Genomic DNA, 22,465 nt, shown 5'->3' with positions numbered 1-22,465 from the left:
CTGGCCCCCTCCGCTAGCTTTTCTCTCACTGCCCAGATACATTCCCAGGACTTGTAAGGTCCATCTCCTATGCCCCGTTCTGTCTTCCTCAGGTCTCTGACTCATGACAGAGCGGGAATAGACCCAGGCAAGCAGTGGCCGGTCTCAAGGGGCAGCTGAGGAAGCACATGGCGAAATGCGCGGTGGAGGTGGTGAGCAGAGCCCAGGGGCTGGGTGCCATGCTGGAGACCGCAGAAGCAGCCTGAGCCATCTCACCTTCCCGCTGTCGTGATACACGAAGAGGTTCCTGATGCGGCCCTCTCTCCTGTAGGTGATCTGCAGCCCATGGGGATGGCCTATCTTCTCCGTCTGGAAGGTGGCATTCAAGTCCTTGATGTGGATGACAGCCTTTGGGGTTTTACCCTAGAAGAGAGAAAGACGGTTCTCAAGATACTGGTGGCAATCGGTGCCTTACTGTAACCTTGGCCAAGGCCTTTAATACACACAAGCCCCCGGTACATAGCCCTGGGTTGCTCTAACAGCCAAAGGCACAGCTCTCCTATCGGTGGCCTGTGCTCGTCATCCTCTTCCTGCCTAGTCACTCTGAGCTGGAAGCAGGTCTAGAGAGCCTTCACACTTTGGACTCTTCCGACGTGTTAGCCACAGAAACTTTCCTGGAGTAAATCAACCACTGGCGTGAAATAAACAGTCAGACAGAAGCAGTCGTGGGAGCTCAGAGCACACACACACACATACACAGCGACACACACATACACAGCGACACACATGCTCTGTGCCTGTCCCTTGGGCTCTGACACATGGTGGGGCACTAAATGATACCACAAGGGATCCTGACCAGAGGCATGATGATCCCAAGCCCCTAGACCTGCAGGAGCCACACTGAACCATCTTGCTGGCCCACATTATTTTAAACACTATTTAAAATTCTATTCTTAGTCACACTCGACCTCATGTCACTAGCCAGCTAACACTAATGGCTGTGAGAACCAGATAGGGCACACACAGACTCCTTCGTCACCAAGGAAAGTTCTATGGAACCTCTCTAAAAGGAAACTCGGTCATATCCATTAAAATGTTGAAGTGATTATTATTGTTGTGTGTGACTGTGGGTACACACGTGCCACAGTACACAGGTAGAAGTCAGAGGACCACTTTCAAGGGTCAGTTCTCCCCTCCCACTATCCGCTCCAGGATTTGAACTCAGACTGTCAGGCTTGTGGGGTAAGCACTTTTATCCACTGAGCCATCTTCCTGACCTGAGTGTGTTGTCTGACCTACAGTTTGCATCTAAGAATCTGCCACAAGGAAGTCACTGCATGACTATGCAGACACACGTCAGACAACATTTGCTGCAGTATTACAAAGGCAGCAAAAGGTCTGGGGGATGTAGCTTAAAGATAGAGTGCTTGCCTTGCATGTCCAAGGCCCTAAATTCAATCCCCAGCACCATAAGCATGCACACGCATGCACACATGCGTGCGCACACACACACACATACACACACACACACACCACAAAACAACAAGGGAAACAAATTAAATGTTATCAATTATAATGGGTTAAATTAAACCATAGTATAGGCACACAATGGAATACTCCAGAATGAAAAGATAATTAAAAGCACAGGCTTATACTCCCAGTTCTCGGGAAACTAAGATTGGAGTTCTGAGCCAGACTGGGCTCTAGAGCCAGATGCTGTTTCAAAATAAAACAATGACAATGAAACTAGGGCCTAGGATGCCGCTCAGAGGCACAGCACCAACCCATCTCAGCACTAACCCATCTCAGCACTAACCCATCTCAGAACCAACCCATCTCAACACTAACCCATCTCAGCATCAACCCATCAACACTAACCCATCTCAACACTAAACCATCTCAGCACCAACCCATCTCAACACCAACCCATCTCAACACCAACCCATCTCAACACCAACCCATCTCAACACTAACCATCTCAGCACCAACCCATCTCAACACTAACCCATCTCAACACTAACCCATCTCAACACTAACCCATCTCAACACTAACCCATCTCAACACCAACCCATCTCAACACCAACCCATCTCAACACTAACCCATCTCAGCACCAACCCATCTCAACACCAACCCATCTCAACACCAACCCATCTCAACACTAACCCATTATCTCATCACCAACCCATCTCAACACTAACCCATCTCAACACTAACCCATCTCAACTCCAACCCATCTCAACACCAACTCATCTCAACACTAACCCATCTCAACACCAACCCATCTCAGCACTAACCCATCTCAACACTAACCCATCATCTCAATACCAACCTATTTCAACACTAACCCATCTCAACACTAACCCATCATCTCGACACCAACCCATTTCAACACTAACCCATCTCAGCACTAACCCATCTCAACACTAACCCATCATCTCAACACCAACCTATCTCAACACTAACCCATATCAACACTAACCCATCATCTCAACACCAACCCATCTCAACACCAACCCATCTCCACACTAACCCATCATCTCAACACCAACCCATCTCAGCACCAACCCATCTCAACACTAACCCATCATCTCAACACCAACCTATCTCAACACTAACCCATCTCAACACTAACCCATCATCTCAACACCAACCCATCTCAGCACCAACCCATCTCCACACTAACCCATCATCTCAACACCAACCTATCTCAACACTAACCCATCTCAACACTAACCCATCATCTCATCACCAACCCATCTCAACACCAACCCATCTCAGCACTAACCCATCTCAACACTAACCCTTCTCAACACTAACCCATCTCAGCACTAACCCATCTCAACACTAACCCATCTCAACACTAACACATCTCAACACTAACCCATCTCAACACTAACCCATTATCTCATCACCAACCCATCTCAACACCAACCCATCTCAGCACTAACCCATCTCAACACTAACCCATCTCAACACTAACCCATCTCAACACCAACCCATCTCAACACTAACCCATCTCAGCACCAACCCATCTCAGCACTAACCCATCTCAACACTAACCCATCTCAACACTAACCCATCTCAACATCAACACATCTCATCACCAACCCATCTCAACACTAACCCATCTCATCACCAACCCATCTCAACACTAACCCATCAACACCAACCCATCTCAACACTAACCCATCTCAACAGCAACCCATCTCAACACCAACCCATCTCAACACTAACCCATCTCAACACCAACCCATCTCAACACCAACCCATCTCAATACTAACCCATCTCAGCACCAACCCATCTCAACACCAACCCATCTCAACACTAACCCATCTCAGCACTAACCCATCAACACCAACCCATCTCAGCACTAACCCATCAACACCAACCCATCTCAGCACCAACCCATCTCAGCACTAACCCATCTCAACACTAACCCATCTCAGCACCAACCCATCTCAGCACCAACCCATCTCAGCACCAACCCATCTCAACACCAACCCATTTCAACACTAACCCATCTCACACTAACCCATCTCAACACTAACCCATCTCACACTAACCCATCTCAGCACCAACCCATCTCAGCACTAACCCATCTCAACACTAATCCATCTCATCACCAACCTATCTCAACACTAACCCATCTAAACACTAACCCATCTCAACACCAATCCATCAACACTAACCCATCTCAACACCAACCCATCTCAATACTAACCCATCTCAACACTAACCCATCTCAACATTAACCATCTCAACACTAACCCATCTCAACATTAACCCATCTCAACACCAACCCATCTCAGTCGCTGTCACAAAGATTTCCCATCAGGCGGTGGTGGCACATGCCTTGAATACCAGCACTCAGGAGGCAGAGGTAGGAGAATCTCTATGAGTTCAAGGTCAGCCTGGTCTACAAAGCAAGTTCCAGGACAGCCAGGACTGTTTCACAGAGAAACTCTGTCTCAAAAAACTAAAACAAAACAAAACAAAACAAAAAACACATAGCCAGGTGGTGGTGGTGCACACCTTTAATCCCAGAACCTGGGAAGCAGAGGCAGGTGAATCTCTGTGATTTCGAGGCCAGCCTGGTCCACAAATCGAGTTCCAGGACAGCCAGCACTGTTACACAGAGAAAGAATGTCTAGGGGAAAAAAGTACACATAAACATGCATATTATAAATTTAAGGTTATTTGTGAACACACATTAAAAATATACAGCTATACCAATATTCGCTCTTTTTTTTTCATTCAGGCTCTCACTATGCATCTGTGGATGGCATTGAAATCACAGAGATCCATCTGCTTCTGGTCTCCTGAATATTGGGATTAAAGGTGTATGCCATCATGCCCAACCTTCTTACTAACTTAAAAAGAAATATGACATCACCAGTATGGAGGTATAGCTCAATGGTAAAGTATGCATTGCTGTGGAACAATCTTTGTACACTGTACATATGTATTACTCTCATTGGTTAATAAAAGAGCTGACTGGCCTACAGCTGGGCAGGATAAGATTGAGCAGGAGAGCCAGATGATGGGAAGAAGAAGAAGCATGGAGTCTGAGGAGTTGTGAGGAGACGCCAAGAGACACACAGTGAACAGGATGAGAAGTACATACATGAGGTAAATCAACGTCAGGGCAGCACATAGATGAATAGAAATGGGTTAATTTAAGTTGTAAGAGTTAGTTAAAATAAGCCTAGGATATTGTCCGAGCATTCATAATTAATACTAAGTCTCTATGTGGTTATTTGGGGAGCGGCTGGAGCAACAGAAAAGTCTGCATACAATATATGCATGAGGCTCTGGGTTTGATCCTTAACAACACACACACACACACACACACACACACACACACACATATACACACACACACCATTACTAATAAAGACAATCTCTTTTTCTGAAGCTTACTCCATGCTTTCTCCTTCTGCATTTCCCACAGGCAGGCAGTCATGAGCTTAATGTCGATTCTACTTCCTCTCCCATACTTGTACAAACATATACATAGACTCATAGGCATGTATCTAGGAACAACTTATTGTCTTATGCAAGTTTTTAATTTGTTTTGTGGTCCTAGGGACCAAGCCCTGGACCTTGATCTTACTAGACAAGTGCTCTACCACTTAGAAACACCCCAGCTCCCTTCCTTCCTTCCTTCCTTCCTTCCTTCCTTCCTTCCTTCCTTCCTTCCTTCCTTCCTTCCTTCCTTTCTTTCTTTCTTTCTTCCTTTCTGTTGTGGTACCAGGAACTAATCTAGGGCTTCACTCACTCTCTCACTGAGGTTTTTTGTTGTTGTTGTTTTTATTTTATGTTTTGCTTTGTTTTTTGTTTTATGGGTGGTTTTTTTTTTTTTTTTTTTTTGAGATTTGATTTCTATGTGTAGCCCTGGCTGTCCTGGAATTCACCTCATAGTCCAGGCTGGCCTTGGACTCACAGAGCTATGCCATGGAATCCAGTACTGTCTTTGGGTATGCATATGTATATGCAGACAAAACATCCATATTCAAAAATAATTTTTTTTTTTTGGTTTTTTTTCGAGACAGGATTTCTCTGTGTAGCTTTGCGCCTTTCCTGGAACTCGCTTTGGAGACCAGGCTGGCCTTGAACTCACAGAGATCCGCCTGCCTCTGCCTCCTGAGTGCTGGGATTAAAGGCATGCGCTACCACCGCCCGGCAATAAATAATTTTTTAAAGGGAAATAAAAGGAAGAAAAGATGTGTGATTGATAGTTCCTTTGTGTTCTGACAAATAAAGCTTGCCTGGAGATCAGAGGGAAGAGCTAGCCACCAGTTAACCATAGAAGCTAGGCAATGGTGGCACACACCTTTGATCCCAGCACTTAGGAGGAGGAAGCAGGAAGGGCAGGAGTTCGAGGCCAAAGATTGAACCACTCTACAAAAGAAATAGAGCCAGGCCATGGTGGCTCACACCTTTAATTCCAGCACTTGGGAGAATGATGCCTTTGATCCCAACACAGGGGAGGTGGAGACAGGAATATAAGGCTGGTGGAGACAGGGTCTGCAGCCTGTTCAGTCTGAGGATTTGTAGAGACAGCTCCTGTCGCCCCCTCTATCCCCAACTCCCTCTGAGATTTTGTATAGGTAAGAAGTCTCTGGTGGCTGGCTGCTCTGCTTTCTCGGATCTTTCAGCCTTCCCCCTCGATATCTGACTCTGGGTTCTTACTGTTAAGACGAATTAGGACCACGCTTCAAAAAGAAGTATTGGAAAAGCAAGTTGTCAGACTTTAAAACTGCAGGTCCCCATTACACTCGGAGGGCTAACACTCTTCTCCAAGGCTTATCACTCAGTCCCAGACCGCAGCACAGCAGCTCGCCCTTCTAGCCCAGCCTGTTCCTCCGGGAAAGCAACAGGAAATACACAGACCAAAGGCCTCAAGTGCACGCTGAAGAGCTCAGCCATCACCCCCACCCCACCCCACCCCCACCCCCGGTCAGCTGCGCCTTCCCATTCACTTTGTTAGCACTTTTTCTTTTCTGTTCTCTAATTCTGGAATGCCCCAGGGTTCACTGTGGTAGCTGGCCTCCAAAGATGTCCTCACCACTTCCTTCTCTCCCAGTAGGCCCCATAAGCTCTACCCATAAAGATGTAGAATTGTATCCCTTCCCTTTTTTCCCCCCTCCCCCCGAGACAGAGTTTCTCTGTGTAGCTTTGGAGCTTGTCCTAGAAATCACTCTGTAGACTAGGCTGGCCTGGAACTCACTCTGTAGACCAGGCTGGCCTGGAACTCTATATATAGATCAGGCTAGCCTGGAACTCTATATGTAGATCAGGCTGTCTCGGAACTCATAGAGATCCACCAGCTTCTGTTTCCAGGGCGCAGAGACTAAAGGCGAGCACCACCACATCCAGCAACAATCACTTTTGCTTAGAAAACAGCCTCAGGCTGGTGGTGGTGGCGCACACCTTTGATCCCAGCACTTGGGAGCAGAGGCAGGTGGATCTCCGTGAGTGCCAGTCCAGCCTGGTCTACAGAGTGAGTTCCAGAACAGCCAGGACTGTTACACAGAGAAACTCTGTCTCAAAACAAAAAGAAAAGAAAAAAGAAAGAAAACAGCTTCTGTGCCATGAAGAAACCTGAGCTAGCTGTGCTTGGAATGAGCTCAAAAAGGGCTGGTCTAGGTTGCACAAATCCCAGTCCAATCCCTAACATCACAAGAGGAAGAAAATAGAAGAGGAGGTCACTGTGGCCACAGCGGTTCTCCAGGGCACTGGGCCAGTGAGGGAGAGTTCTGTTTTATTTTGTTTTTTAAATATTTAGTTAGTTAGTTTTGTTTTTTGAGACAGGGTCTTTCTATACAGTCCTGAATGCCCTGGGACTCACGATGTAGACCAGGCTAGCCTCGAACATACATATCCACCTGCCTCTGCTTCCTGAGTGCTGGGATTAGGGTCACAAGCCACTCTGCCCAGCCTCATTTAAATGAGTAAATCACATTTGTAAATGTATCTTGATATAACTGGTTTTGGCCAGGCATAGTGGCACACTCCTTTAATCCCAGGACCCAGGAGGCAAACCCCGGTGGCTCTCAATGAGTCCAGGGCTATCCTGAACTACATATCAAGTTCTAGACTAGTAAGGTCTGCACAGTGAGACTCTGTCTCAAAAAGAAAAAAAAATCAGAGAACAATTAACAATGAAATGGACCAACCTAAGTGATTCAAGTGACCAGAATGTGGTTGTTGGTGGGCTGGATTGACGGTAGCCAAGGAAAAGTAGGAGAATGTCATGTTTGCCAGGGCTGAAGTTCTCCCTAAGACAGGGGGCTGTCCACAAAGGCCTTAGAGAGCCGAGTGATCCTGAGGAAGCACAGGCAGTCTGGCCTCTTACCTCCTCCTTGGTGTAGTACTTCAGGAGGCCTTCTCTCGCCAGAAGGACAAACCTCCTCCTCAGGAACTGTGCGTTGTCGCGTCCCCGCTTCCACAGGAACACTTCTCGGTCACCTTAACCACCAAGGGCGAGAAGAAGTGAATCACAAAGTCAACGCAAATAAGCTAAAGAATGCCTCAAGATCCTGGGGGTAGGAAGAGCCTCCATCCGCCACTCAAACATAGCCAATCTAACTGGGCTAATTCAGGTGCAGGACACAGGGTCCTATCTCTGTAGTGGGAGTTCGCTCTACCCATGACCTTGGGCTATCTGGTCTGATCGAGGTGGTGCTTCTTATCTGCCTACATGATCATTTAAAAGGGAGGAGAAAGGGGGTCTTGTTTCTTGGATGGTGAAGACCAGATCAGGCCGCGTGAAGTAACGTGTGAACGGTCCCCAGCTTTCTAAGGACTCTGCAACTGGATTTACCTTATCCTGTATCAGTGAGTCTTTTTCCCCCATAGAATCCCTTAATATACACACACAGACACACACACACAGAGACACAGACACACAGACACACACACACCATTGAGGTTCTCCTTACGTATCTAGGGCCAACCTTATATAATTTCAGTCTCCACTACTGTGCAAAACCTTTCTGCCTTGACTCTCCCTGAGGTCGGTCGGCTTCATTGGAAGACAGGTGTGGTGGGGCCTGTAATCCTAGCACTTCGGCTGGGGAAGGAAAGTGGTTATGAGTTCGATGCCAGTCTTGGCTACATAGCAAGACCTTGTCATGAGAAAGAAAGGAAAAGATGTTGGAGAGATGGCTCAGCAGTTAAGAGCACTTGCTCTTGCAGAGGACCCAAGTCCTGGCACCCACATGACTGCTCACAACCATCCATAACTCCAGTCCCAGGGGATCAAACTCTCTCTTCTGACCTCTGAAGGCACCAGTATTGCATGTGGTGCACATACATACGTTCAGGCCAAACAATCACACACATAAAAATAAAGTTATTTTTTTTCTTTTTTGTTTAGGGCTTTTGGTTTTTTTGTTTTTTTGTTTTTTAATTTAGGATCTTTGGTGGTGATGCATGCCTTTAATTCCAGCACTCAGGAGGCAGAGGCAGGAGAAGCTCTGAGTCTGAGGCCAGCCTGGTCTACAGAGTGAGTTCTAGAACAGCCAGGGCTACACAGAGAAACCCTGCCTCACAGAAAAAGAAAACTAGAGTTATAAGAGTGACCTCAAGACACTAGTTTGAGGAATGGATAATTTGCATCCTGGAAATCCTGAAAGCTTTGTCCTTTCATGCTTTGCCCTAAGATCCTTGAAGACTTTTGTCCTCAGGGCAGTGCCAGCTTGAGAATTCAAGTCAGTGGAATGAACACTGTTCTGGGTCTCGGGCTGCTAGTGAGCTTGTGCCCTGCATGAATGTGGAAAGAGAGGCTGAAATCTAGCTCCTCACCAAGCCTACCTCCACCTTCCATTTTTCTAGAGCTCATTAGAACATAGACCTCATAACATTAAGATGGTAACTTTAGGGCTGCAGAGATGACTCAGTGGTTGAGAGCATTGGCTACTCTTCCAGAGGTCCCAGGTTCAAATCCCAGCACCCACATGGCTCACAACTGTCACAACTCCAGTCTCAGAGTCTCCAGTTCACTGTCCTGGCCTCTGGGTGCATTACATACATGTGGTGCATATACCTACATGCAGAACTCATAGTAACTTTACCTGGGGGTGAAACAGCTTTCTCATGAGCTATAAACTCCTGTCTTTCATACTTAGCTCGAATCCATTGCTCCTTTAAGACCCTAAAAAGAGAAATTTCGGTCAGTCATGTCTGCTGCAGTGCCTTCCATTCCCACAGTGGCTTTCCAAGACCCTACAGTGGAGCGTGGGGACAGCCCAGCAGCTGCCTTCTCAGGATACCCAGAGATTCTCGGCCTTAGGATAGTTAACATCGGTGCTGGATGAGTCTCTGTAGTGGGGGTGGGAGCTGTCCGGCGCTTTATGGAGTGTGTGGCAGTACCTCTGGCTTCTACCTCCTAGATTCCAGGAGCTTCTGCTCTCCAGATGACACACCAGGAAAATTTGTCTTCTAGTGGGCTGAGAGGCACTGGACTGTCCCTCAGCCCTCTAAGTCAATGATCAAAGTCCCGCTCCCTCTACACTTACCCTGTCTCCCAACACTCCCACCCCCAACTCTCTGCTTGTGAACTTGAGCCAAAAATGTCCTGGACCTGCTGATTGACTTTGGGCCACCACACTGCATAGAGCAGACTGACCTAGGGTATCCCAGGCTGACCCCAGGTGTCTAAAGTAACTGAGAATGACTTTGAACTTACGATCTTCCTGCTTCCACCTCCCAAGTACTGGGATTACAGGTATGTGCCACCATACCCAGCTTTATGCAGCAGTGAGGATCAAACCCAGGGCTTGAAACATGCTAGGCAGGCACTCTACCAACTGTGCTATATCCCCAGACCAAATTACTGAACATCTCTAAACTTGGGAAATGAGCCAGTAATATACCTGCCTGCCCTAGTGCTGTTGAGGTGGGCTTTTTTTTTTTTTCAAGGCAGGGTTCCTCTGTGTAGCTTTGGAGCCTGTCCTTGAACTCACTTTGTAGACCAGGCTGGCCTCAAACTCACAGAGATCTGTCTGCCTCTGCCTCCCGAGTGGTGGGATCAAAGGTATGTGTCACCACCGCCTGGCTCGGGCAGTTGTATGTAAATAATCCAGCACCATACTCAACACACAGCAGGGTTTGTTGTTGTTGACAGGGTCTTGCTGTGTAGCCCAGGCTGGCCATGAACTCACAGAGATCTGCCTGCTTCTGCCTCCTGAGTGCTGGGATTAAAGTCGTGAGCACAGTAGATTCTTTTTTTTTTTTTTTTAATTTTATCCTGGTGTGATCGGACACCGAACAGCCAGGGAATTGAACTTGGTTCCTCTGGAACATCAGTCTGTGCTCTTAACCACTGAGCCATCTCTCTCCTCTCCACAGCAGATTCTTCATGCTAAGGTTAACCAGATAGTATTCTGCAGGAAAACTGTATCTGAGAACAAACTTACTTTCATTGTTTGCTCCTTTTTATCTTTTCCAGGTACATGTTTCAAAGGTTAGCTGACCAAATGCCCTGGGAATGGGAGTGACCTGGAGCTGTGCATCTGACCTAAACAGGTCACTTGGCACTCTCTGGGTTGCCCTGGACTGTCAGGGGTCAAAGAGACCAAAAGTTAAGAGACTGACCGGAAGTCCTCTCTGGGCTATGCTGGGTAATGCAGCATGAACCTGAAAGTGGATTTGCTGTCGGCTGCGGGAGAAGTCTGGCTGAGAGAAAGACGGGGGGACAAGTGACATGAGGGACAAGGGACATGAGAGTGTGAAAGACCGGGTCACGCTGGAGTCCCTGTGTGCGTCTTCCATCTCCCCTTCTCCTTTCCCTTGGTCATGTTTGAGCTCCCAGTATTATGATCCTCTTCTTCTTCCTCCTCCCTCTTCTTCCCTCTTTTTTTTTTTAAAGAAAAATACACTTATTTATTGAGTGTGCACATGTATGTGTGTAAGTGCGCACTCCACAGTGCAGGTGTAGACGTCAGAGGACAACTTGTGGGAACCATTTCTTTCCTTCCTTTGTGCAGACCGCTGGAATGGAACTCAGGTTCTCGAGCTCAATGGCAGGTGCCTTTACCCACTGGGCCATCTTGCAGGCCTTGGCTGTGGTGGTGGTGAAACAGTGTCTCACTGCAGTCCAGGCTTGTCTCAAACTCACACTATGCTGGCCTCAGCCTCCCTAGCCTCCTTAATGCCAGGATTACAGGTGTGTACTACAGTACCTGGTTCAGCACGATCCTTCTTGAAGGTGGCTTCATACATGTCCTTCCTGGTGTCTGATCTTCAGAACCCCCAAAGCTTTTTGGTGCCTGAGCCAGCTTAAGTTGGAATTCTGTCCCCAGTCAACAGTTCTTTCTAGGTTTGAGGTGTAGCTCGAAGGTAGAGTGCTGGCCTGATACGCACAAGGTCATGGTTTTGACCCTCAGTATACACCCCCAAGACCTTCCTAAGGCACAGCCTTCCCCGTGGATCAGTGAGGACAGCACCAGGCCCAACATGGTGGTGGGAATCCTGGGCCATAGGATAAGCACTAGGGGAGAGACTAGAGACTGAGTTCGAGTCCCAGAGGTGGCAAATGCAATAGTTATAGAACTGGAGGAGAGCAAGTCACCAGCCCTCAATCAACAGGGATTAAAATGCAAAGACATTTGTAGGAGCCATGATAAACAATGCTGGAGAGGACAGGGTAGAAAGCCCATGGAAGAGATGCTGCCCAGGGGCTTGGAGCAGAGGCTGGAAGGGGGCAAGGGGGCAAGATGAGACAGGGTCTTTCAGGTGGTGTCCAACACAACCCTCAGAGGGGTGAGGGACCTGGTATCACTGTAAGTCTGACACTAAGAAACGCATTAAAACTACCACGCTAGGTGGCATGGGAGCTGCTTAACAAATGATGTCCTTTGATCTACATTATGTTGTAAGGCAGGTTTTGTTGTCTGGGCTTTTGAAAAGGGACTTGGACTTCATGCAGAGGGACATCCAAGGGGCTTGGTGGCTTGGCCACCTTCTTATAGTTGGGTAGCCATAGGGTTGGGGGAGAAAAACTCGAGGCCTTCTGCACACAAAGCTTTGCTTCCCTGCCTCTCCACATGGTATCAGTAGCCGTTGGGTCACTAACTGCAAAACTTCAGGACCGCCAATTATAGCTATGCATTTGTGCAAAGCCCCAAAGCACTACGCCGAGACTCTGGGGGTTCAAATACGACTTTCCAGACACGCCTGCATGAGACTGTGTCTACACAGAGGGATCCCTTTTCCTGAGTCCACAGGACACTGTCTGACAGCCCTGAATGAGGAGGCTGAGTCCCTGAGAGGGAGGCCCAGGATCAGGGAGTCAGCCTTTCAGAGATTTGGGGTCACTAGGTTCTGTGATCTTCCTCGTCCCTTACATTTACAACCCTCCTGCTATACTGGGCTTTCCTAATGTCTTGCTATCACCCCCTGGTATCAGATGATCCGTTCCTTCCCAGCTCTATGTTCCTTCACACCCATCATGTTCTGTCTCTTAAACACAATAGCGGTCACGCTGGCAAGGTTGCTGAGAATGTTGACAATAACACACACGACAGTTAGAGCTTGGCATATGGGTAAAGCTCCACAAATATTAATGGCTTTCGTTTTGTTTGAGGCATAGTCTCAAATAGCCTAAGCTGGCCTCCAACTCACAATGTAGCTGAGGCTGACCTTGAATTCCTGATCATACCCTCTGTTTACTTCCTTTTTTTTTTTTTTTGGGTTTTTGAGACAGGGTTTCTCTGTGTAGCTTTGTGCCTTTCCTGGATCTCACTCTGTAGACCAGGCTGGCCTCGAACTCACAAAGATATGCCTGGCTCTGCCTCCCGAGTGCTGGGATTAAGGGCGTGCGCCACCACGGCCCGGCTCTATTTACTTCCTATGCACCAGAATTACAGACTTCTGCCACCACACCTGGATTCCTATGTCCCCTCTGTGATGATACCAAATTCATCCCTGAAAGAACCTTCCAACCAGGTCACAGGAGAACTCACCTCAGATAAAGGTTCCAGGAACAGAGAAGGGCTGGGAAGACCTCTCCCCAGACCCTAGGGAATCACTCACTTACAGGCAGTCGCTGGCCTGAGGGACATAGTAGAAAGCTGGGACTCTGGCTTCAAACTTGGCTTTCACGTTGAGATTCCCATTGCTGGTCATGAACTGTAAGACAAGAGCAAATCGGCATAATTGTAGAACTTGAAAAAAAAAATATGTGAAATGAAACCATGGTCTAACCAGAAAACTGTGGTTGCTGGGCATAGTCCTGCGCGCACACACCTTTAATCCCAGCAGAGGCAGGTGGATCTCTGTGAGTTCAAGGTCAGCCTGTTCTGCACAGTGAGTTCCAGGAGAGTTAGGGCTATGTAGAGAGACCCTGTTTCAAAAAAATAAAAAGCCTGTGGTTTTCATTGGCTCTGAGGCAAGGCCAGGAGAAACTACCTCTAAGGAGGCATCTCCCTAGGCATGGAAAGACCTAGTTTGTCCTATCTTGGGGACTGATAACCATGCCTCAGATAGGAACAGCTCTTTACAGTTCTCGCACAAGAGTTTATTGGGTCTTCTCCACTATTTTAACACTGCTATTCTGTTTTTAAAGAGGACACTGGGCTCAGAGAGGTTAGGTGGCTTGCTCAAGGCAGCTCAGCTAGTTAATACAAAGTGATGATGTCAGCCCATTTCTGCTGGACCACAAAGCTCAGGTTCTTTCTCTTACTTCTTCCACCGACAGCCCCCTCACAGCCCTCAAAGTCTACAGCAGCCTGGACCGGCTGGAGAACGGAAGTGGCTGCCAGCCCCAGAGAACACCCAATGTCACCTGAGACTCAGAGTGGACATTGTGTCCAGTGATCAGGCTGATGCGCCAGTGGGCAGTGACATGCTGGGGGAAGAGCGGGAAGAGCGGGTTTGAAATTCCTCTGTGGATACACTGAACACTATCTGCCTCCCTGGGGGCTCTGGAGCTGTGGCGTAGACATGTATTGCCTGTGGACCCCAGCAGAGCAAGAGTGACTCTGTGGGGAGCTCACCTGTCCCAAGGAAGACATAACAGGGGGTTTAGAAGGCAAAAACCTGTGGGTGTGTGAGCTGGCTAGCAGCATCCCTGTGTTTCCCCCACACAGAATGTGAGCCTTGACTAGATAGCCACTCTGTCTTGTCAGTGATCTCTTCCCCACCAAGGATATTACAGTTACACCTGTGTGGGCTGAATAGTTCAAGTCCGGTCCAGATCCTGCCATGGAATGGGGATGCTCAACGATGTCACCTGCTTCCCCAGTGGCCCTTGAAGTTCTCAGTTCACCAGTGAGATGTAAACCTGTCTGCTCTCCTCAGGTTTTTCTGCCTGAGGGCTCCTCTGTACCAACTGAGCAGGCATGCAGAGTGGGCTAGGGAGGTGTGAAGGACCTTGGGCTATGAATCAGGACGTTTCTCTTCCTCAATTCCTGGCTCCCGTGAATGTTGACAGCAACCGTTAATTCACTTTGTGTCTGTGCTGAACCTGTGTTTTATTATTATTTTTTCCAGGCAGGGTTTCCTCTGTGTAGCCTTGGCTGTCCTATAGAACTCTGCTCTGTAGACCAGGCTGGCCTAGAACTCTCAGAGATCTGCCTGCCTCTGCCTCCGGAGTGCTGGGATCAAAGGCATGCATCACCACCGCCTGGCTGGGTTTTATTCTTACAGCACCACATGAGAGGGTGGTTCATGACCATAACATGGGTGTGGAGGTAGAATCCATAGCTAAGACTAAGGAACTAGCCCAAGGGCTAGAGAGATGGCTCAGTAGTTAAGTACACTTATTGGTCTTGCAGAAGACCTGGATTCAATTCCAAGCGCCAATATGGCAGCTCACAACTGCTTAACTCCAATTCCAGGGGATCTGATACCTTCTTCTGATCTCTGTGGACTCCTGCATACATGTGGTTCATATACATAGACTCAGGTACACACATATCTTTAAACACACACACACACACACACACACACACACACACACACACACACACACACACACACAATATTAAAGGTACTACTTAGGACATCGCCCCTTGTAGGATTAGCTAGGATTTGAACTCAGGCCCTCGTCTAAGCCACCACCTACTAGTCTATGCTTCCTCTCATTAGTCATTGCACCTCTCTGGGCTCCATTTCCTCCTCAGTGGAATAGGAGGAACACCTGCGTCCCGCCTCCTCTCCCCACGCCCAATTCCAAGAATCTGCATACGAACGCGGTTCTACCTCCACCATACTGTCGTCCCAGAAGTCCAGTCTCACGGATTTAACTTTGCTGACGTCTGGGAAGTTGCGGTGGACGCCAGAGCAGTGGAGACAGATGAAAATCCCCAGCTTGTAAGAGGCCCAATCAGGATCTGCGGGGTGGAAGGGCAGGATCTTCGCTGAGGCGGACCAGGACTGGGGTGGGGTGCAGAGACAGGCTGGGTCGGAGGCCAGCTCTCCCCACGCCGGTAATCCTTTCTCTTTTGGTCCCCAACCTTGGACAACTGAGGTAACACCATAAACCGTGCTGAGCCCACCCTTCGGCACAGCGACACCCAGGAGACCTCGGAAGGAGGAACCGAGAAGAGGGGGCGAGTGAGGGACCCACTCGGAGGCTGAGGGCAGGGAGCCGCATCAGCATCCTCAGGGTCAACGTGCCGCAGTGAGGGTCGCAGGCGCCCAGGAGGCATCGGAGGCGGGGACCTCAGGGTCCGAGGGTGCGGGAAGGGCCCAGGATTGGAGATGATGTCCGGGGCCGTGTCCTGGGTTGTAGGATGCCCGGTGGGAAAGTGAGAGAGACCCAGGCCATGGACCGCATCTGGTGCGGAGCGAGGACTGAGGTCCCTTGGCTTCCGGAGCAGGGAATCGGAGGACCGTCGGGGCCGCCGGAGACACTCCACCGAGAAGGACTGGAGTCCCAGGCGCGGAGCGAGTCTGGGTCACGCATGGATGGACTCCTAGGGAAGGGGCCGGCGGGCCAGGGGCCAGGGCCGTGCCTGGCTGCACCTGCCCCGCACGCCGCACCCTTACCCGCAGCCCCGCAGTCCGCGCAGTGCGTGTTGCCGGTGCCCGCAGCTTGCAGCAGCTCCAGCAGCCGCTTCTTGTTGCGCTCGCGGTCGCCCATGGCCGGACCGGAGGTCCCAGCGGGGCTCAGCCCCGCCGCCTTCGCTCTGCCCGCTCCGGGACGCCCATGGTCCTGCCTTTGCCGGGCGGCTGGAGAAGGACTCAGCTGGCCCAGCCTTCAGGACCGTGAGGCCGCCGGCCCCGCCCCTGGGACAGCATGCCCCGCCTCCAGGTCCTCGACCACGCCCCTGGACAATGTACGCTCCCCAAGGCCTGCAGTCCATTTCCACTACCGGAGGGAAGGGACAGGAGCGCACCAGATGTAATCCTGACTGGTGACTTGCTAACTGGGAGACCATGGTTTATTCGGTCTTTCTAGGCCTCAGTTTCCACATCTGAAAAAGAGGCCTATAAGGGCAGCATAGGGGCTGGAGAGATGGCTCAGGGGTTAAGAGCCCTGGCTGGTCTGCTAGTGGGCCGGGGTTCGATTCCCAGCACCCACAGGGCAGCTCATAACTGCAACTCTAGTTTCAGGGGATCCAACACCCTTACACAGACATATATGTAGGCAAAACACAAATACACATGAAATAAATAATTAGTTTTTTTAAAAAAAAAAGATAAGAGCAGTGTAGCTATTTTCTCAAACATTCCGCTCTGAGGGGAGGAGGGCAGGTCATAAAACTCAAGGAGATCAGGAAATAGGAGATTCACAAGGTTGAGAAGAGAAGACCCTTCTTTGCTTTTCCGTGAACCGGCATTGCTGCTGGGCTTGCTCTTTGGCAATGCTGTTTCTTTTGAGTCACTCTGCCCCTGTAAGCAGCCTTAATAATAAACGCACTGGTTTGTCAAGCTAGACTTGGGTACAATCTCTTTGGTCTATCGTTGGTGTCCTACATAGGGTGAAGAGACTCTCCATGTCTCTCCAGGAAAAGTACACAACAAGCACGGGTCTGCACTTCAGGGCTCCTTGGAAAAACGAACACGCTCTAACGTGTGTTAAAGTGTTCTGCAGGTCTTAACATCTGTTTGGAGACAGCTAGATACAAATGCTCCCTCCTCAGAACTCACTCCATGATTCCCAGTCTCCAGCACTCCATTGGGCCCGTTACAATTCCTTAATAGGGAAATCTCTCCTCTGTAGCCCTGACCACATCTGTGATCCACGTCACATTACAGTAGCTTAGACACCTGTATTCATTTCGATCCCTGTGGCCTCACTAGAGTTCAGGGCCAATATTCTATTCTGGGAAACAGAATATTCCGTTCTGGGAAACAGCCTCTATCTACTTTGTGAAATTGAAAGTTTCAATGACTGGATTCACCAGGAAGTAGAGCAACCTGGACAGAGTTGGAGCCTGTGAAATTCCATCCCTGTGAGGTGAGCAGGGCTTGGGGGGGTTTGAACCTATATCACTACATCCTTTCTCTTTGACGCCATCGCCCATAACCCACTGGACTCTGTCATTCATCCACGACACACATAATGCTTAGTGCACAGGGATGTTGGATTTCTATTCCAAAGGACCTGAGGCCTCCCCATACCCACATTACACACACACACACACACACACACACACACACACACACACACACACGGCAGCATGATGTAGTGGAATGAACTAGGATTCCACAAATTCAAGATACAAATGTTGGCTCCGACGCCATCCTTCCCTAGCTGCTTGTGAAGGAAGCTTGTTCCATGACTTCTCTGAACCTTGGTCTCATGTGTGAGATGAGGACTTTGAGGAATGCGGAGACGGCACACAAAGCTCCCAGAACCCAGCACTTGCCTTGCTTCTCCTGTCTCTTGGTGAGCTGATGGGACTCATCTGGAAGGCGAGGCTTCATTTCCCATCATTCCCACGGTGGAGGAGGTCAAGCCACCAGACCTGGAGAAGAAGCACATTCCAGAAACAGCCAGTCCTGAGGGTTCTTGACTATGTTTTGGGGTTGGGGGTGGCTAGCCCAGGAGCATCCATAAAGGAACCAGCTGGGGTCAGCAGGCATGAAACTATTTACTAAACAAACCCAGAGATGATTCATTTCCGCTGCATTAGATAAAAAAAAAAAAGAGAGAGAGACAGAAATAGGTCTCCCAGGAGGAGGATGGGGAAGACAAGGATGTAAGGTATGAACAGAGGGGTGGGGGGAAAAGAGGGCACAAGCCAAGGACATCTGTCCTCTGCTCATCGTCACGGCAAAGTTGGGCCGTTTGGAGTCCCAGCTTTTCTTAGTCTCCTGTAGCATCTGGACTTCTTAACTGTCCCTCCCTGGAAGCCCCAGAAAGAATCACAGCAGTGGTCAATTCAGAGAGAAGTCCGAGACTGAAAGTCCCCTTGGGGTTCTCTTCCCATCCTCATTTTTGGAGGTTTTAGTTTAAAAGTTAGCAAAGACTTAGGGTGGACTTGCAGCCACCCTAAGAAGGAAAAATGATAGTGACCTGGTACTTTGTGCCGGGTTTTTGCCTTCCCGCCTCTGTGTTGGGGGTGGGGAGGTGAATAACACTGGCTGGGTGCTCAGCAGACCATGCTCCAGATAGTGATGCCTTGAGCTTCAGAATGTCCCTCGGTGGGCAGCAGGCATTTCGTTTCACAGAAGAGGCTGAGGGCTAAACCCCAGGGCAGCTGTTACCTAAGGTCTTGTGGTCAAATGGTGTATGCAACAGGGGCCTACAGACAGATTTCCTGTCACGGTGTCATTTAGTGCTGTTTATTTCATGAAATGCTCTTCCTTCTCATCCTGGGTTTTTGTTTATCTTCCTGTGCTGGGGATTAAACCGATGGCTTTGTGCACACTTTATAGCACTCTGCCACTGAGCTATAATTCCACTCTTTATCCTTTCGTATGTATACCCATAACATGTACAAAGTGATGATTTGGTACACTGTGGAATGATCATCATAGTCAACACTTCCAGGCTGGAGAGATTGCTCAATGGCTAGAGCACTGGCTGCTCTTCCATAGGACCCAGGTTCAATTTCCAGCACCCACATGTTGGCTCACAACTGTCAGTAACTCCAGTTTTCAGGGTTTCTGGTGCCTTCTTCTGACCTGTGAGAGCAAACATGTGCAGACACACTGACATACATATAATTTTTTAAAAATTAACCTTAATTTAAAAAACCACACACACACACACACTCATCACCACTACTACAACAAAAACCCATATCCACCACTCGCCTGCCATGCTCATCTCATAACTCAGAGTTTGTACTCCATATTTTTACTGCTGATTTTCAAAACCTGTTCATCACCCCCAACAGAAACCTTGTCACCTCCTCCTTGATTTGGTGCGATGAAAGTTTCCCTCTGTTTTTGTGTTCAGAAATCACGAGTCAAGGGGATGTGGCAGCGGTCCTTTCATCACAGCCCAGGAGGCTGAAGCGGCAAGATGAAGAGTGTGAGGCGTGCTGACTTACACAGGGAGTTCCCACCCCACCTGAGCAAAACCTTGTCTTGAAATAAAAGCAAAGGCTGGTGGTACGAGCACATGCCTTTAATCCCAGCACACTGGAGGCAGAGGCTGGCATATTTCTGCGAGTTCCAGGCCAGCCTGGTCTACAGAGTGAGTTCCAGGACAGCCAGGAATACACAGAGAAACCCTGTCTCGAAAAAGCCCCTCACAAAACAAAACAAAACAAAATGCAACAACAACAACAAAATAAAATACAAAGTAAACAGAGGGGCTGGAGAGAGAGCTCAGTGGTTTAGAGTACTTGCTGCTCTTACAAAGGAACCCAGTCAGGGTTCCCAGCATCCATGTCAGGTAGCTCACAACAGCGTGTAACTCCTGCCACACGGACACTCTTTTCTTCATCACACATACACATTTTACACACGTGCATGTAAGTAAAAGCAAACCAAATCATTTTAAAAGCTTTATATTATTATGTATTATATGTGCATGTGTGTGTAAAGATAAATCATTTAAAATATTTATTACTTATTTTTAAATTATGTGTATGTGTTTGTGGGTGCTTACGTATATATGAGTGCAGATCTTGTAGAGTCCAGAGGCATTGGATCCCCTGGAGGTAGAGTTAAAGGTGCTTATGAGTGCAGGGGTGCGAACCTAACTCGGGTCTCCTTAACTGCTAAACTATCTCTCCGGCTCTAAAATTAATCTTTTTTTTTCCTTCAAGAATTAACACGTTTGTGTCACAGAACCTACGTCAGTTTCCCCCGTCCTACGTAATTATCACTTTTTTTTTTTTTTTTTTTTTTTTTTTGGCTTTTCGAGACAGGATTTCTCTGTGTAGCTTTGCACCTTTCCTGGAACTCGATTTGTAGACCAGGCTGGCCTCGAACTCACAGAGAGATCCGCCTGCCTCTGCCTCCCGCGTGCTGGGATTAAAGGCGTGCGCCACCACCGCCCTGGATAATTATCACTTCTAAGGCCATGTGCAGTTGGGTAGATTGGAATGCTGAGTCTGAGGGGTCCTAACCCCCGGTGCTACTACATAGACCACACTTCACCGGTCTCAGAAGAACAGTCAAACCCAAGCCAACCCAAACGTGCTTCATAATTAGGACATGGGCTACCAGGATGAGAAGTGTGGAGCTCTCGAAAGGCTGTATAGATGCTTCAGTAGGTCCCTGGTGAGGTTACAGAGGCCACACCTGAGTCCCATGGCCTTAAGTCATATCTGCACCTCTCCAGGCGACCAGCCACATGGCCAAGAGGTGAGCCTTATTTTTCCTGGCTTCTGGATCTGGAAAATGAGAAAGGACGGATAGCTGCTTGTATTTTCCTGACCCTTCTGAATGTGTCCCCCACCTCACCCCCTGAAAACCCCAACTCCAAAGTTATGTCTTGCTAAAATGCTGACCATGCAACCCTTTGGTGAGTCCATGAAATCTCTGACATTGGGGTCTGGCTAAGGGCATCAAAGCCAAACCCCAGTGTCATCTCACCACAGCTCTGGACTAGGTCAGGCTGCAGCCATCCTTCGTGCTCACTGGCTTCTGAACACTGAGCATAGAACCAGCCACTTGCTCTTGGCCCTGATGTCCCAGACACAGCTGAGCAGCTGCGCTGTGCTTGTGGTGCTGAAAAACCCAGGACAAAAATAACTCTTAAATAAAAAAAAAATATGTATATAGGAAGGGCATTTGCCTAGTCCACTTGAGACCCTAAGTTCAATACCCAATGCTGGCAGAAAGGAAAGGAGGCGGGGTGGGGGGGGGATGGGGTGTGGCTCAGGGGTCAAGAGAACTTGCTGCTCTGGCAAAGGACGTGGATTTGGTTCCCAGCACCCATACAGCAACTCACAACTGCTCTTAACTCCAGTCCAGGGATCCGACACCCTCTTTTGGCCTCCACTGACACTAGGCATACATGTGGTACACATAACATGTGTGAAGGGATAACATTCATACATATAAATAAACCTAAAATGTTTTTAAAAGAAAGGAAAGGAAAGGGGGGTGGGTCAGAGAAAAGAAGAAAAGAAATGAGAAGCTGTTCCCAAGGGATGAGGACTAAGCTAGAGGCTGTCATGCCCTAGGTCATTGCTGATGACTGAGACCAGAACTTGGGGGTGGGTTGGGGCAGCCTCTCTGGGGTGCTCACTCCAGACAGCAGCTGCTCGGATGATGGAGAAGCCAGGACCTCGGGACAGAATGTCCTCTGTAAACAAAACTCCCAGGGCTCCTCAGGACACAAACATCCAGCCCTGGTCGAAGATCATTGCTGTCCGGCTGAGATGAACCACTGCAGGCCTGGAAGAAAGCTTTCCATTACGTTCCCAGGAACAGGCTCGAGATCCCTGGGGAATAGAGCATGACCCCTTGAAAAATGTAAAAAATGAAGAGTCTTAGAAGTTTCAAGGAAACTCTAATTACAGGGAACTTGGAAAACAGAATGACAGAAAACATCATTGCCCCTGACGGTCCATGGATTGCATTGTATCAGAACGCCAATGTGTACAATTTCATTTTATCTTTG

At 48.7% G+C, this 22,465-nt stretch overlaps 1 protein-coding gene and 1 non-coding gene across 6 annotated transcripts in view; both read right to left on the bottom strand.

Annotated features, from left to right (window-relative positions):
• Adap2 (ArfGAP with dual PH domains 2) overlaps positions 1–16,684 on the bottom strand; it is a 31,776-nt gene extending 15,092 nt beyond the window's left edge. For 2 of the 5 annotated variants that reach the window (XM_076542981.1, XM_006977504.4), the window contains exons 1-6: positions 16,480–16,683; positions 15,691–15,821; positions 13,526–13,617; positions 9,561–9,640; positions 7,841–7,953; positions 256–402 (exon numbers count right to left, since the gene is read on the bottom strand). In XM_076542981.1, the coding sequence (XP_076399096.1) occupies positions 256–402; positions 7,841–7,953; positions 9,561–9,640; positions 13,526–13,617; positions 15,691–15,821; positions 16,480–16,573 (657 nt within the window). In that variant the 5' untranslated portion in view covers positions 16,574–16,683. Of the gene's footprint in view, positions 1–255; positions 403–7,840; positions 7,954–9,560; positions 9,641–13,525; positions 13,618–13,734; positions 13,832–14,272; positions 14,308–15,690; positions 15,822–16,057; positions 16,452–16,479 lie in introns of those variants that run through there. The other 3 variants (XM_042282482.2, XM_076542980.1, XM_015996287.3) reach the window with 3 other exon arrangements.
• A 4,760-nt stretch (positions 16,685–21,444) lies between these two features.
• On the bottom strand, positions 21,445–21,586 carry LOC121831912 (small nucleolar RNA SNORA43). The gene has a single exon (XR_006075507.1). It is a non-coding gene; the product is annotated as a small nucleolar RNA SNORA43 (small nucleolar RNA).
• Positions 21,587–22,465: the final 879 nt, after the last annotated feature.

This window comes from Peromyscus maniculatus, chromosome 8, assembly GCF_049852395.1.
Source record: "Peromyscus maniculatus bairdii isolate BWxNUB_F1_BW_parent chromosome 8, HU_Pman_BW_mat_3.1, whole genome shotgun sequence".
In the NCBI taxonomy this organism is placed as follows: Eukaryota; Metazoa; Chordata; class Mammalia; order Rodentia; family Cricetidae; genus Peromyscus; species Peromyscus maniculatus.
This window is presented reverse-complemented; position numbering and strand designations above follow the sequence as displayed.